Below are 16135 nucleotides of genomic sequence, written 5' to 3'. Positions count from 1 at the left end.
ATTAACTTTACCATCCCACAGAGCTAATTCCAGGTTTACTTCAAGCAAGGGAGCTATCTTGATCTCAACAGTGAGAAATTGCATTTCTTAACTGTGGTGCAATACTAAACTCTTATGAAATGATGTATGGCATTCTCAATCTGAGCTCATGATGGACTGGCTGCATCTAAAATTGGAAAAACCCTGGGAGGTGTGTACCTGCTAATTACAAACATATTTATTTTAACAATGATAATGCTGCATTGCACAGTTAGTTTATATAATTGAACCTAGAGTATTTTTTTAATCCTTAAGATATTCTTTTTTCTCTTACTTATTACATCTGATGTTTGTCTTTTTTGCTTTTGTAGTGGCTGAACCAAAAAATGTGAGAGTTGATTCTTTGAATAAAAAGCATGTTGTCAAATGGGATCCAGATGTTTACCAACTTGGCCCTGTGACCTATTCTGTCCAGTACCAAGGGTAAGAGAATGGACTTTAACTCAAAAGAATATAGCCTGGATATTGTTGTTACAAGTAAACTTACACTGATGTCAAATGTGCAGTAGTAGTCTGAACAAAGATATAGCAATCATGGTTAATCTTGGGCTTCAACTCACATATTCCTTGCTGTCCATTCCCTATGTCCCTTGAATACCTGAGAGACCAAAAACCTGTCTTTTATAGCCTTGGAGCATGGTATCACGACCAGAGCTCCATCTGATCATAGTTTCATCCATAACAGTTTGAAGAGTACATTTCTACTTCCTGTTTAATCATTGAATTGTAGGATGATGCAACAGAGGAAAATTAGAAAGACATTGCAAAGAATTAAGAATGTTACCTTAGAGTAATGATTGGATAGGCTGGGGTGGTTTACCTTGGAACAAGAGGAGTATAAGGGATAATTTAATTGTTGTGTAAAACTAGGAGGGGCCCAGATGAAGTGAGTAGGAAAGAATAATTTCTCTGATAATATGAGATTAAAACCAAGGATGTATATTTAAATTAATTGAGAGAATGATTAGAAGATAGTTGAAACAAATGTTTTCACACAGAGAGTGAGGGGGTCTTATACTTATTGCCTCAAAGGGTGGTGGAGGCTGAAAGCCTCAATGCATTGCAAAATGCTGGATTTGAAGAGCCATGAGTTGGAAAGTGAGATTAGACAGGATAGCTCTTTTCTCAGCTGCCACAGACAAATTGACCCTCCTTCAGCACTGTACATTTGTTGTGTAGGCTGACATATGCAAGGCAGTGAACTGCTTGGCGCCCTCCCACCACTCCTCACTCCCCCAGAGGGGGAGCGCTAGTCCATAAGCTAATCGACGTCTTACATGCAGATCCTAAAGAAACAACACACTGTGGGTGTTGAAAATCTGAAACAAGAGAAGGAACTGCTGAATATGCTCAGCAGGTCAGGCAACCTCCATGGAGATAAACAAAGTTAAAATGTCAGGACAATGGTCTTACATGACTATTTCATCACATTGTTTAGCTTTATTCAAAGTTGCCTGCTTCTTCCAGGAAAAATTCAGGCAGCAAGATCTCTAAGCATTTCCTTTGTGATTCATAAGTAAATTTTCTGCAGTGTGTAATTTTTCATATGGTCATCAAATTTACCATGTCTTTCTTGTGCCAGTTGAGGAACTCTCCCACTATTACAGAGTTACATGAGGTTTCTTTAATACTATGCAGAGTGATTTGCTCCAGTCTGATTGAATGCATTATAATTCTCATGGCTATTTATTAGCCTTGTTAATTTCCTCTGGTGTTATATGTTGTTATACATAAAATTAAACAAACCTATTATATAACATTTTTTAAAATTACTTCTCCATATTTTGCTTGCAGTTTTCATTTTGTTTTTGTATTTAATTATCTTTCTCTGAAAACATCTTTTATTGCTTTCCACATTTTGCAAGATTAAATTATTAGTGTAATCATAATTGTGTGGGATAGTTTTAAGTTCTGATGGAAAATTCCATTCCCCACCTACCCACATCATTAGCACATTCCAGGAACTGTGTTGGTTAAAGATGTCCCGCAGGCCCGACCAGTCCCCCTCCACTGACACCCTCATCCGCTTAGCCGAACTCGTCCTCACACTCAACAACTTCTCTTTCAATTCCTCCCACTTCCTACAGACAAAGGGGGTAGCCATGGGTACCCGCATGGGCCCAAGCTACGCCTGCCTCTTTGTAGGTTACGTGGAACAATCCCTCTTCCGTACCTACACCGGCCCTAAACCCCACCTCTTCCTCCGTTACATTGATGACTGTATCGGCGCCGCCTCGTGCTCCCACGAGGAGCTCGAACAGTTCATACACTTCACTAACACCTTCCACCCCAACCTTAAGTTTACCTGGACCATCTCTAACACCTCTCTCCCCTTCCTGGACCTCTCTGTCTCCATATCGGGCAACCACCTAGAAACCGATATTCATTTCAAGCCCACCGACTCCCACAGCTACCTAGAATACTCCTCCTCCCACCCACCTTCCTGCAAAAATGCTATCCCCTATTCCCAATTCCTTCGCCTCCGCCGCATCTGCTCCCAGGATGAGGCATTCCACTCCCGTACATCTCAGTTGTCCTCGTTTTTCAAGGACCGTAACTTCCCCTCCTCGGTGGTCGAGAACGCCCTCAACCGTGTCTCCCACATCTCCCGCACCTCATCCCTCACACCCCGTCCACGCAATAAAAACCAAAAAAGAATCCCCCTCGTCCTCACGTACCACCCCACCAACCTCCGGATCCAACGCATCATCCTCCGACACTTCCGCCATCTGCAATCCGACCCCACCACCAAAGACATCTTTCCCTCCCCACCCTTATCTGCTTTCCGGAGGGACAACTCTCTCCGTGACTCCCTTGTCCGCTCCACACTCCCCTCCAGCTCCACCACACCCGGCACTTTTCCCTGCAACCGCAGGAAGTGCTACACCTGCCCCCATACCTCCTCCCTCACCCCCATCCCAGGCCCCAAGAAGACTTTCCACATCAAGCAGATGTTCACCTGCACATCTGCCAATGTGGTATACTGCATCCGCTGTACCCGGTGTGGCTTCCTCTACATCGGGGAAACCAAGCGGAGACTCGGGGACCGCTTTGCAGAACACCTACGCTCGGTTCGCAACAAACAACTGCACCTCCCAGTCGCGAACCATTTCAACTCCCCCTCCCATTCCTCAGATGACATGTCCATCCTGGGCCTCCTGCAGTGCCACAACGATGCCACCCGAAGGTTGCAGGAACAGCAACTCATATTCCGCTTGGGAACCCTGCAGCCCAATGGTATCAATGTGGATTTCACAAGTTTCAAAATCTCCCCTCCCCCTACCGCATCCCAAAACCAGTCCAGCTCGTCCCTGCCTCCCTAACCTGTTCTTCCTCCCACCTATCCCCTCCTCCCACCTCAAGCCGCACCTCCATCTCCTACCGACCAACCTCATCCCGCCCCCTTGACCTGTCCGTCCTCCCTGGACTGACCTATCCCCTTCCTAACTCCCTACCTACACTCACCTTTCCTGGCCCCATCCCCGCCTCTTCGACCTGTTTGTTTCCTCTCCACCTATCCTCTCCTCTATCCCTCTTCTATCCGCCTCCCACTCTCTCCCTATTTATTTCAAAACCCCCTTCCCCTCCCCCTTTTCTGATGAAGGGTCTAGGCCCGAAACGTCAGCCTCTCTGCTCCTATGATGCTGCTTGGCCTGCTGTGTTCATCCAGCCTTGCACCTTGTTGTCTCGGTTAAAGATTTAGATGTGTTTATCAAATAATTGAAATAATATATTTGTTTGTCCATGTAATTGGGAATGTGGTTTGTGCTCCCTATTGTCTGGGAGATTCATCATTTAAAAGCTGTCAGAGTTCTGACGAGAAGCAGACAAGAAATATGTGGTTGTCATGCATGTGAATAACTGAACAAAGTTGTTCCCTTTTATAATACTTAGCTTAGTACTGGTATTGATTGACGTTGCAGTCCTTAACAAATTCACTTTGAACTTCAATGATAGCCAGGTATTTGATTTTTTTGGAGTGTTTAGATATTGTCTGACAGACTAACATTAATGTACGAAGGTTAAGGAAAGGGAGAGTATAAAGAGATGGACCTGGAAATGATTATGATTGGTATTATTGTACAATTTGTCTCAAATTCATTTCTGAATTGTTTATAGATGCTGACTTTTCATTATTTAAGGAATATTATTGCTCAAATGTTTAAGTATTCATGAAATAATTACCTCTCATAGTAATCCCACATTACAATATCAATTAACATGCAGGGGGACTCGTCTGATATGAACTAAAAGGCCTGAATTTTACAGTTCTAAGAATTGTGATGTATTCTGCATTCACTGCTACTGAATACCAGGAAGTCCTGGTAATTTTCCATAGTATGAGCACTGTGGTGCACAAATCCAGAAGTTACGATGCACCAATCAGTACTGCTCCTGAGAATTCACTGCTTCTAACAGCCGAATGGGACCAACTTAAATTTGGCAGACTGCACAATAATTCTGAATTACCACCCATTAGAAAATTTATCCCTGGTGTTTCCAGGCATTAAGGAGCCTCCTGGCATTTTGCAAACACTTTTTGAGAAGGTTCACACCAGAAAATATCTTCTAAGCTTTAAATTCAATTGATTTTCTAAGAACATTAATATAATTGTTAAAAGTCCTATGATTAATCATGTTCTTTCATTTGTTTTAATGTAAGTTTCCTTTTTAAACAACTCAGTTAAATCTTATTAAAAGGTAAATTAAATTATTTTTTAGCTTGATTTATCAGATTGTTTAGTTGATAGCGAAATACAGGTCACCATGTCCTTGTGCCAGGCAAAACTCTTGACATAGTTGCTGTCTGCCGAAGATAAGGTACCTTTTTGAAAATTGATTAACGTGTATCACCTTTTAGTCAATCTTCACAATGCAAACTTTTACTTTCTCCAGAAACTACGAAAGAATGCACAATGAAAGTTGGTCAGAAGCACAGAACTGTACACGTATCACTGAAACGGATTGTGATTTGTTGAACAGTTTTGCTTTCTACGCAAAGTATTATCTAAGAGTGAGAGCAGAACTTGGAAGTGCAACATCACCCTGGGTTGAAATATTGCCCTTTTATCCATATAAAGACAGTAAGAAATCTACTTATATTCAGGATGTTTATTTGAATATTTTTGCCTTCCGTACCTTTAAACTTTTTAATGTATTCAAATGATTAGTTGCCTTGTTCTAATAGGTATTTGATTGCAAACACAGAATGCAGTCACTGTATCTTAAGATAGAACAGCATACTTATAATGCATTTCATGCCCTCAATGTCCCAAAGCCTTTACAGCCAGTGTTGGAATTTGGAAGATACGGCAACCAAGTTGCACACAGCAAGGTGCCAAAGGCAGCAATATGACAATGAATTGATAATCTGGTTCAGAGTTCATTGAGGCATGCATATTGGTCAAAATCCAAGGCGATCATCCTGTTCTTCAAAACAGGACATCACGGGATCTTTACAACGACCTGAGCAGACAGTAAGGACCACAATTATAGGTCTGGACTGCAGGATGGCACTTACAAGGGTGCGATACTCCCTTAATATTGCGTTGAATTGTCAGCTTAGGCTTTGTGAACCCAGCACTCACTGAGCCACAAAGGTTGAAGTGACTGACTGAATCTGTTTATTATTTACTTAGCAATGTATTTACTTACTTAGTGGGTGATAGCAACTGTGGTTGCCTCCCCCCTGCACCCCACTATTCACTGTCCTCTCCATCCCATACCCCAACGACAAGAGTAGAAATACTAATTTCAGTCTCTGGAGTCACAAAAACATTTTTGTTCCTTGTCCAATTGCAGGTGGTCAGATTTGGTTTCAGTCTATTTTGCCTGACATTTTTAGAAAGCTGATTGCTTAAGATGGATGGTGTCTGGCATGTTGCAGACTTAAAGGTGCCCATTATCTGTCTTCACATGGTCTTAACAAAAATTTGTAGCTCGGGTTGTGGATGCAGTTGCTCATTAGCTCGCCGAGCTGGTTGTTCCGTGGTGTGCAGACGTTTTGTTTCCATTCTAGGCAACATCATCAGTGCGACCTCTAATCGAAACGTTGATGTTCTGCTCCATTTCAAATTTACATGATCTTCGTGTGTGGTGGGTCTTGTCACTTCTGGTTCTGTTGTTTTAGCAGCGGTCTGGCATAGGTATGGAGAGATATAGACCAAATGCAGGCAAATGGGACCAGTCTAAATTGTGAAAAATGGGTGGCATAGTCGAGTTGGGCCAAAGTGCCTGTCTTCATGCTGCGGACTCTATGACCTCAGAAATGATGCTTGGCCACTTTGTTAGATACTGGAGGGCTGATTATGCCCTTGGAACCTCAAACTATACTCTTCAATAGGTCAGTATCTACAGGATAGGACTGGAAAAATATAACAGAGATAGGCAAAGAGGGTGTAACTTTAAGCTAGAATCCTTAAAATGTCAATTGATCAGGTTTTTAATAGTGTATAAATTATACACTGAATGTTGTTGAAACTTGAAACACTGGATCTCTGATAATGTACTCTCTGTTTAAATTACAGCTGTGATTGGGCCGCCATTAGTTGATGTGCTGTCCGAGGCAGGTGTACTACATGTCACCATTGCAGGACCAGTCACTGAAAATAAACTTCCTCTGAACAATGATTATGAGGATCTTGCATACCGTATATTTTATTGGAAAGAGAATGAAGATGGAAATATGAAAGTAAGTTTATTTTAAGCATTTCTTCAGCACCAGAATTAAGAAATGTCAATTATTAGAATTCAGCATTCTGCCTAATGGTATTATTCCAGTTTTAATGCCCCACAGTAGCTTCACCCACTTTTCTTCATTCCATCCTATCAATATATTCTTGTGCTTTCTCCTTCATTTACCATATCCAAAGCCAAGTTCTTAATTTAAGTAAAGACAATTATGCACGTACAAGGGGCTAGAATGCTAGGATACTTTGGGAAATTAAAAGCAATGGCGAAAATTTAGAAAAATAATTCACAATTCTTAACCAACACGCATTTCCATGAGGAATAAAAATTTAATGAGAAAAGTAGTCCAACCATAGTTCACCTGAGAAGTTAACTTAAGAGGCTTCTGAAGTTGGTCAAGAAAAGTAATCAGTCTGAGGACTGGCAGGTTTTAGAAATCAGCAAAGGATGATAAAGAAATTGATAAAGAGAAAAAAAAGCAGGACTTGAGAGTAAACTAGAAAGTTAAGTATGATCTTCTGCAAGAATCTAAAAATGGAAAGAATAGCAAAAGTAAAAATTTAGCTGTTTGAAAGAAAAGAGAAATTATATTGGAGAATAAGGGAACTACAGCAATGACAAATGAGTATTAGCATCCGACTTCACATTTGAAGATACAAAAATGTACTGAAAGAGGAACCAAGGGCTTGAGGAACTTGGAATAATTGTTAACAGTAGAGAAACTACTGGAGGAATTAATCTGACTAAAAGGTAAAAAATATCCATGGGTCTAAGGTTTTTAAAGGTAAGTTCAGGGGTAATGGATGCATTGGGTGCATCTTCCAGAATTCTCTAATCTCTAAAATTGTCTCTATAGATTTGAAGATATCAAATGTAATCCCACAGAACAGAGAGAAGAAACAGGAAAATATAGGCTTGTTGTCCTGACATAAACATTATGGAGAAAGTTGGAATTATTAGGTAGCCAGCCACTAAAAAAAAGTCACAATATGATTAAGCAGAGTCAACATGGTTTTATAAAAGAGAAACTGTGTTTCACAGATCTGCTAAGAGATTTTCCAATGTGTAATTAGCGAGGTAAGTGGAGGTACTCAATGAATATAATTTGTTTGCATTTTCAACACGCCACAAACTATAAATGGGTACATTCTCCCCAGTGCTTCTACAAATCAATCCATTTGCTAACCAATCAGCATTCCATTCATGCAGCATAAACGTTGGTTTTCCCCTTGAATTGATATTCTTGTGAAATGTCCTGATGAATGCAGGGCAAAACATTTTGACAAAATATTTCTTTCATAATATTTAAAATGTGATGTCTTCCAATATCTCTGAAGAAGACTGTTCTGAGACAGAGTTATATTGGACTCAAAACATTTACTCTGTTTTTCTCTCCACAGATGCTGCCAGATTTGCTGAGTTTCTCCAGCATTTTATATTTTTACTTCAGATTTTCAGCATCTGCAGTGTTTTATTTTAACTCTCCAGATTTTTGCAGCATCACTTTTAGCAATTTTGTTTATGTTAATGATCGATGTACACCAGCACCTCTTATTTTCAGTTCTCAGTATTCATTTCACTTACAGATTTCAAATTTCATTGTGATTGATCTGTCATCATATATTAGAATGGAATTATATCAATGAAGGCACGTTTCTGGGGTTTTGCTTTGTGCAGCTAACAACCTAGCAACTATTTTCCACTCTATACACTAATAGCTAACAAAAACTGCCAACTAATTGGCTTATGCTTGTTTTCTTTAAGATGGATAACAAATCTGTTACAACATCAACTGTTTTGCTCAATCTCCAACCATGGACCAGATACTGTTTGAAAGTACAGGCCTATTCTAAGGCGAGTTCTAAGCAAGGACAGTTCAGTCCTGTGATTTGCGAATCTGTCACTGCTAATAGTAAGATTTTTACATTCATTCTTCATTATATTTTAGTAATTTTAATGTTTATGATAGTTGGTTTTGTTGTTGATGTTCTTGGCCAATTTCACCTTGCTGCATTCAGGAAGTGAGGGAAGATATTGCATGCTCAGCACCAGTTGCCAATAACATAGTTGCAGAATCTTACAGCCCAGGACGATTTGGCCTGTTGTGCCTGTATCAGCACTTTGAAAGAGCTAACCAATTTATTCCTGCATTCCAGCTTTTACCCCTTACTGAATGAAATAAGTTCAAAACTAATTGTTTGACTTTACCTTCCTATTTAAAGTGCTTGAACATACTTTGGACTCCCAACTCATCTCATCCATTGCTCCCGATTTGAACTGACCAGTTTAGTTTCCACCCTTTCCACCAAAGTGAGATTGCTTTAATGAAAGTCACCAACAGTATCCTTTGTGATTGTGACTATAATCATGGAATACACTTTGACCTATTTGACTTCTTTGCAATGTTAGATAGTGTTGACCATCCCATCCTTCTTGCTCCCCTTATACAGTTCCATCCCTGTCTCTCCTGATGTAGTCACTGTATCTCCAGCAATGTCTAAATCTCGAGCTCCTGCATTTTTGCGCAGACACAATACGCAATTTTTGAGAGATAGTAAGAACTGCAGATGCTGGAGTCAGAGATAACACAGTGTGGAGCTGGAGGAACACACAGGCCAGGCAGCATTAGAAGAGCAGGGAAGTTCTGAATAAGGGTCCCGACCCAAAACATCAACTTTCCTGCTCCTCTGCTGCTGCCTGGCATGCAATTATTTGATCTGCATTGAACCTCTGTGCTGAACACTGAATTAGTGATATATCCAATTACAAAAGAAGATATGATAACTTTATGCTGAAAGCTGTGATCTGTTTTGGAAATGAGACCAACACTGAGGTAATCCTGACCTCGTTTCACTATCTCTGAGGTCAGAACCCAAACTATAGGGAGTCTAAGATACAGTTAGCAGCTCAGCTGTAGTTGGCATGTTGCAATATTTGCATTGTTAATCTCTTGTTTTACTAGTGTACCTACAACAGAGTATGTTTTTCTTTTGTCTGCAGCTAAGACAAGAGCTTTGGCAGTGGCACAGGTCCTTTTTATAGCATTGCTTGCTGTTTTGGTGGTAACATTGGGTTGTTTCTTCTTTGTCATCTATGCTCGCAAAGCCATCAAGTACCTAATGTATCCTTCCTACAGTCTCCCAGTACACATTAGAGAGGTATGACTACTCTTTTATCTGTATTTCTTTATTTTAGTACATTGAGAATGTTTTATTGACTACTGTTTGGCTATATAGTGTTGTAGATGTTATGGTCCCAGCTGATGTTATTACTGAACAAGTCAGATCCCAGACTAAAAAACTGGCTTGATGGATCATATTTTGTTTATTTTTATTTAATGAACTGGTCTTTCATGGAAACACAGAGATGCAATGTTGCAGATCTAGTTTTCATAACAAATAAGAAGTTTATTATGCAAAAAAAAAAGATAAAATGGAATTATCCAAACTGTTTACATATACCACAATTTGAAAGATTTTGAAACAAAGTAAAAGTACAATTCCATCATGGTACACTGCTCAAACACTAAAGAAGTTTCTTCTGTATCATATCTATAAGTTCGACTTGACTGTCTCTCTCAATTCCTAGCCTCGAGAGTTTGGTAGCCTCTTCCTTGATTATTCACACAATTAAGCTTAGAGTTCCTTAACTTTGAGTAAGCCCTCTGGGGTTTTAACCAAACACTTCTGATCTAGAACAAAAGTCTTTATACAGAGGCAACCTATTTCTTAACAATTTTAAACGACTTCCTTTCTTCAAGAGAAACTGTTTAAAACATCAAACTTTCAGCCAGACCTGTGTAGACTGACAAACAAAAGCTTTCCAAGCTATGGGTTTTCCTCCTATAAGCAAAAAATGTTCCTGATCCTTTTAACAGAAAGCAAACTAATACTCCTCTTTGTTTACTCTGGCTGCTCAGAAAATTTTCCCAATGCAAACAAATCCTTATTATTACCACCAAGGTCTCTCTCTGTCTCTAAAAGGACTTGGCTACAGAAATACTGACAGATTAATCATTAAACCCCTCATACACATGGAGCAAATCCCACATTCCACTAGTTCAAAGTCCAAATTCTAAAATAAATAATGTTAAAATATGTATAAATCACACACCTTACATCACACAGAGACGTACCCAAAATTTCTGTGACAGGAAATGCGTGGTTTTAACCATGATCTTAGTCACGGCATCAGGGCCAGTTGTGCATTTCTGACAAGAAAACAGAAAATGGAGCATCACCTCAAGCTACCCTTGCAAACCTACTAACTCCCAGTCAACTTACATAAGGGTTGACATTGTGGCTCAGGGTGATCTAAAGAAAAGGAGAAAAATAAACAAGAAATTAGGTTTTCATTTTCTCTCATTAAAAGAATCTGTAAATTCTGCTCTTCAGTAGATTAACAGTAATCTCTTCGACTCTGATTTTTTTTTTGTGGCAATATTTGCTGAAAGCGAGGCCCTTATTGAAAAGGCTCCAGCGGTGGTTACAATTAGCAGTCAATGTTATTTATTCATAAACCAGAACATATTTACTCCACACTTAGCTTACACTTAAACACTTTCTGCTGCTTGTTTAGCAATATTAATTTGTAGCTAGTAATCTAGACAGTGAAATCACATACGTTGGAGATTGACATTATTATAATGTTGTCAATTTTTGAATCAGGTTTACAAGCAAAATAATGTTGTAATGCTATGTAAAGATTATGGAATTGGGGACCAATCGGAACATTACAAGAGTTAGGAAGTTGATGTTAAATTTCAACACATGATGATCATCATTCACTGATGTGTGTTCAAACTCCCGCGTACCCACATTGCAATTATGAATGTGCCACTATGTAGTAATTCATACAGCAGTAACGGATTTGAATTATTTGCTTTCCACTTGAGATCAGCTCTACAGCTTGTGCTGATACTGTTAAGACCTTGAACTTGCCATGTGTCAAATATTCAACTGCGTTCCTGACCAGCCTCCAACATTCTCCCCTTTGTAAACTTGAGGTCCTTCCCCAGCTTGCACCAAATACCATTCACCCATCCTTCCTTTGCTAATGTTCTCTGGCTCCTGATTAAACAGTGTCTTGATTATAAATTCTCATCCCTGTTTTCAAGGCTGTCCATGAGCTGGCCCCTCCCTAATTCTGAAATCCTCTCCAACACCAAAATTCTCTGAAATATCTCAACTTCTTTAGTTTAAGTCCCATAATTTAATTGCTTCACCTATTGATGGTTGTGCTTTCAGCTACCTACGCTTCAAGGTCAGGAATTATCTTGCAGAACCTCTCCATTTTCCTTAAGTTGCATCTCAAACCTACCTCTTTGACCACGCTTTTTTTACTTTATTCACTCACGGGATGTGGGTGTCTCTGGCTAAGGCAGCATTTATTGTCCATCCCTAATGACCCAGAGGACAGTTAAGAATCAACCACTTTACTGTGAATCACATGTAGGCCAGACCAGGTAAGGATGGCAGATTTCCTTCCCTAAAAGACATTAGTGAAGCAGATGGATTTTTCCCACAATGGCTTTATGGTCACAATTAGACCCTTAATTCCAGATTTTTTTTATTGAATTCAAATTCCGCCATCTGCCACGGTGGGATTTGAACCCATGTCCCCAGAACATTAGCTGAGTTTATGGATTAATAATCTAGCGATAATACAGCTACCCCGAATGATTTCGGTGGTATAACGTTGCCTTATCTGGCTTGGTGTCTTGTTTTATCAGCCCTCTACAGAGTCAAGTTTTTATTGTACTACTTGACTGTAACATGTCTCTTGAAGGTAGATTCTGAATAGAGTAAATAGCTATCTTCAAGTTCAGTAATCTTAGAATTATATTGCTCTTCTGAAGTTTCCAGTACCAAACTGCAGATTAGGAGAAGATTACATGTCCAAGCTTTCAGCTCCAGAATGATGGGCAGTGGACTGGGGTCAAGGAAAGTGTGGATGAGGGGGGAATAAAATGACAAATTATGGGTGCTTGGGCTGATGGGCAAGTAAGGACAAAATAACAAAATCTTTAGCGTGGTAACTTAATTTGGGGGGATCTGTTGTTGAATTTAACAAGAGCCAAAATGCTGCTAATTTAGCATTTTTAGTTAAAATGATCAATAGACCTATATAAACTAATGTTAACAGTTGCATTTTTTTATTTTTCAGTACTTAACTGAGCCATCCCAACAACCAATGCTTGGAACACTGAATAAAGAAGACCTGCATGAAGAGCATTGGGACAAGCTCTCCATTGTCTCACAATCTGAAATTCCTTCGGTATTACTGAATTCAACTAAAACTGATACTTCAAAGTCAGAGAAGGATAAAACCCCATCTGGTGGGAAGATACTTAATGAAGAAGATGATGTGCAAAGCAGTCAATCAAGTGTAGATTCTGGACATTATTCCAACAATACGGAAAATTCTGCCCATAAAACTCCACAGGGTTCAAGAAGAAACACCTAAAACATATCAATTCAAAGACAATGTGAATTTGGTGGACTAACATTAGCCTTTCCTCTGCCTCCTGAAATTGACTTTGTGGTTTACTAAGAACTGACGCACTTACTTTCACAGAAGGAAATGAAACTGAGAATCTCTGTATTCAACATTATTTTTAGTGCTCAACTACGAGCATTTGGGAGTTAATTGGAAAACATAAATAACTTCAAGGTACTAACATTTTAATTCATAGGTCTGCTGAGGGAGGTAAACAGCCAAGCCACAATCTAATCTAAAAACTCAAATTGGAAAATCGAAATATTTGTGCCAAATATTTCCTACCATACAGGCAGACTTAAAAGATTGCCCTCCAAGTTATTCTTTTTAAAATTGGAACTGGTAAAAGGAGTTGGTAAAAGCGAGAATGCCTTCCCTATTAAGCCAGCACCAGGATGGACTCCCAGCTGACCCTGTTGTGGGGTGAGGGCAGTGTGAGGTGTCACATTCTAGGGTTCTCTATGGCCCATGAAGGGGCCCGCAGGTGGCAATGGTACTTCCACCACGCTGCATGCCCTCCATAAACGTCTCTTCCACTCGGCAATCATAATCACTGAGGCCCAAGTGGCCCCAGCCTTCCACACACAGCCCTCCGACCTGTCAAACAAGACGTGTCCTCAAGGTTGCTGGCCATGGATGTATCCTCATCGTCCAGGCGAAGTACCAGCTGTGACCACTATAAGTGATGGTGCTGCTGAGCTGCTGGCCCTCTGATTGGGACCTTCATGTGGAGGCAGGCCTGGCAGGAGGAGCCACTAAATTGGCCTCCACCAGAAGAGTGGGGTTATCCGCTTGCCTCCTACTTTTGACCCTGAAGGCAGATCATGTCCCACTTCCGCAAAACCTGAACCTTCCTTTCCACATCTCTCTAAGGCACTGTCTGAGCAGGAAGCCTCCTGAGGCCATTCCCACCGAGTTACTTTATTTTCAGTGACAGCACTGTGGGTGTACCTGCACCAAGTGGATTGTAGCAGTTTCATAAAGGCAGCTCACCGTTATCTTCTCAAGGGCAGCAATGGATGGGTGATAAATAATGGCCCAGCCAACAATGCCCACATTCCCATGATTAAATAAAACAAAAACTAAAGTATGAGTTGGAAGGTTGAAACATCAAGATGTTGTCAAGTCCAAGGTTTGTTTATCTCAGTGAACAGACCCCATGGAATATGTTTTTCTAAAACAACTTGGTTCCCCTTTCAATGATAGTCTTTCTGTATTGTGAATTGACGGGTTAAGCTGACCTCCTAGCCTTCTCTCAAAGTTGGTGTGTGGGTAACAGATATGGTAAGCAGGATAAAACATGAATGACATCACCCTGATCTCCTGTTCCATTGGGGCTAGGAACCAGGTCTCCACTTAGTATTAATCCTGCTGTTGTGGGTTGGCAATGTGAATTTGCCCTGTGCAAAGAACAAGTGTCCTTTTACCTCAGATATTGCACAGCATTGCTATTAAGGAAACCATAGCATAGCAGTTGTGTTACTGAACTAGCAGTCAGGAGGCATAAGTTCAAATGGCATTTGGCAACTAAATTCTGTTGATGAGGAGACTTGGAATAAGAAAACTCATCTGCAATGGTAATTGGTGGGCGGTATAAAAACCAGACTGATTTATTCGTGTCCTTTAGGGAGGAAAATCTGCTATACAGTTTAATCTGTATGTGGAACAATACCTATAACAGTGTGATTAACCTGTAACTGCCCTGTTTTGACTGAACAAACCTCCCAGATATTGACAATAGTATATATTGGTAACACATACACTTGATTTAATGAAAGAAAACTCACTTTATAAAATTGACATGAATCCTTGATTGCCTACATTATAGTGTAAAACAATAGAATATTTTGACTATTGTATTTATAGTTAGGTCAATTAAAGAATGAATATTCAGTAAAGAATTAGGTAACATTTCTTTGGAGAGAAATTTCGACTGCTCTTAAACTTTATAATGTCTATAAAATGCTTTTTGCAAAGTGTACTAGTTTACAGGCTTCACTTTCCACAGCCATTGTCTTTTCATTTTAATATCAAATTTGGCAAAGGTACTACTCAAGTTAGTCAGAACAATTCAATAAAGAAAACTTTCATTCTGTGCTATTTTAACACACTTCATTTCCATTGGAAGAAATGGGAAATAAAATATTATTAACAGTAACTGGCACTGAATATGTATTATTAAGCCATACTCTAGGTGTACTTGGGGGAAGTGGATTTTACAGCCTGACCATGTAGATTACATTTGCTAAAATCCCAAAAAGGGATTATGTGTTGAATTCATTTTAAACACAATCAACTTTTAATGGATATGGAAATAACATTTATTCAACTGGATTATTAGTTGCTGATGTGGGCATTAAAACATGTTTTCTAAATAAAAAGCATAAATAACTTAAGGTAATAATCATTCTTGCAACAGTTCTGTTCATAAACTCAGTTAATTTGGAAGAAACTACATTATGTCATAAATGTTTTCAGTATTAAGTAGCCTATTTGCTCTAGCAAACACAAACTACAGACTGCCAACTTGTGTCTTAGGTCTCATCCTTGGGTTGTTTAACATTACTGAGTAAGCTTTTGCTACTCATGGGCCCATAGATCAATCAATGCATGATTACCGCCTACTATTTTGCGAATAGGGCTAAATGAAATGGGCTAAGGGAACGCTCAGATGGAGCATAAACAACCAGCAAAGATCAGTCAGGCCAGATGATTCAGTTTTATGCTCTATATTTTATGCAATCTATAGCTTGTCACAGATGTGAATTTTGAAGGCAGAGTGTCCAGCGCAGTGGGTCAGACTGTCTCAGATTCCCAACTGAACTGGGCAACGGTAATAAATGGTGACAAAACAGGGGTACATTGAGGAACGTGTATGCAAGATTTGAAAAGAAAACATCAAAAACAA

General features: G+C 39.7%; 1 protein-coding gene across 1 annotated transcript in view; it reads left to right on the top strand.

Moving 5' to 3' along the window:
- Positions 1–15628, top strand: part of LOC109913468 (interleukin-10 receptor subunit beta-like) — a 51182-nt gene extending 35554 nt beyond the window's left edge. The window contains exons 4-9 of the mRNA XM_048603126.1: positions 351–462; positions 4936–5123; positions 6567–6730; positions 8494–8641; positions 9730–9887; positions 12895–15628. Of these exons, the coding sequence (XP_048459083.1) occupies positions 351–462; positions 4936–5123; positions 6567–6730; positions 8494–8641; positions 9730–9887; positions 12895–13194 (1070 nt within the window). The 3' untranslated portion in view covers positions 13195–15628. The remainder of the gene's footprint in view (positions 1–350; positions 463–4935; positions 5124–6566; positions 6731–8493; positions 8642–9729; positions 9888–12894) is intronic.
- Positions 15629–16135: the final 507 nt, after the last annotated feature.

The sequence above is a fragment of the Rhincodon typus genome, chromosome 11 (assembly GCF_021869965.1).
Source record: "Rhincodon typus isolate 14 chromosome 11, sRhiTyp1.1, whole genome shotgun sequence".
Lineage (NCBI taxonomy): Eukaryota > Metazoa > Chordata > Chondrichthyes > Orectolobiformes > Rhincodontidae > Rhincodon > Rhincodon typus.
This window is presented reverse-complemented; position numbering and strand designations above follow the sequence as displayed.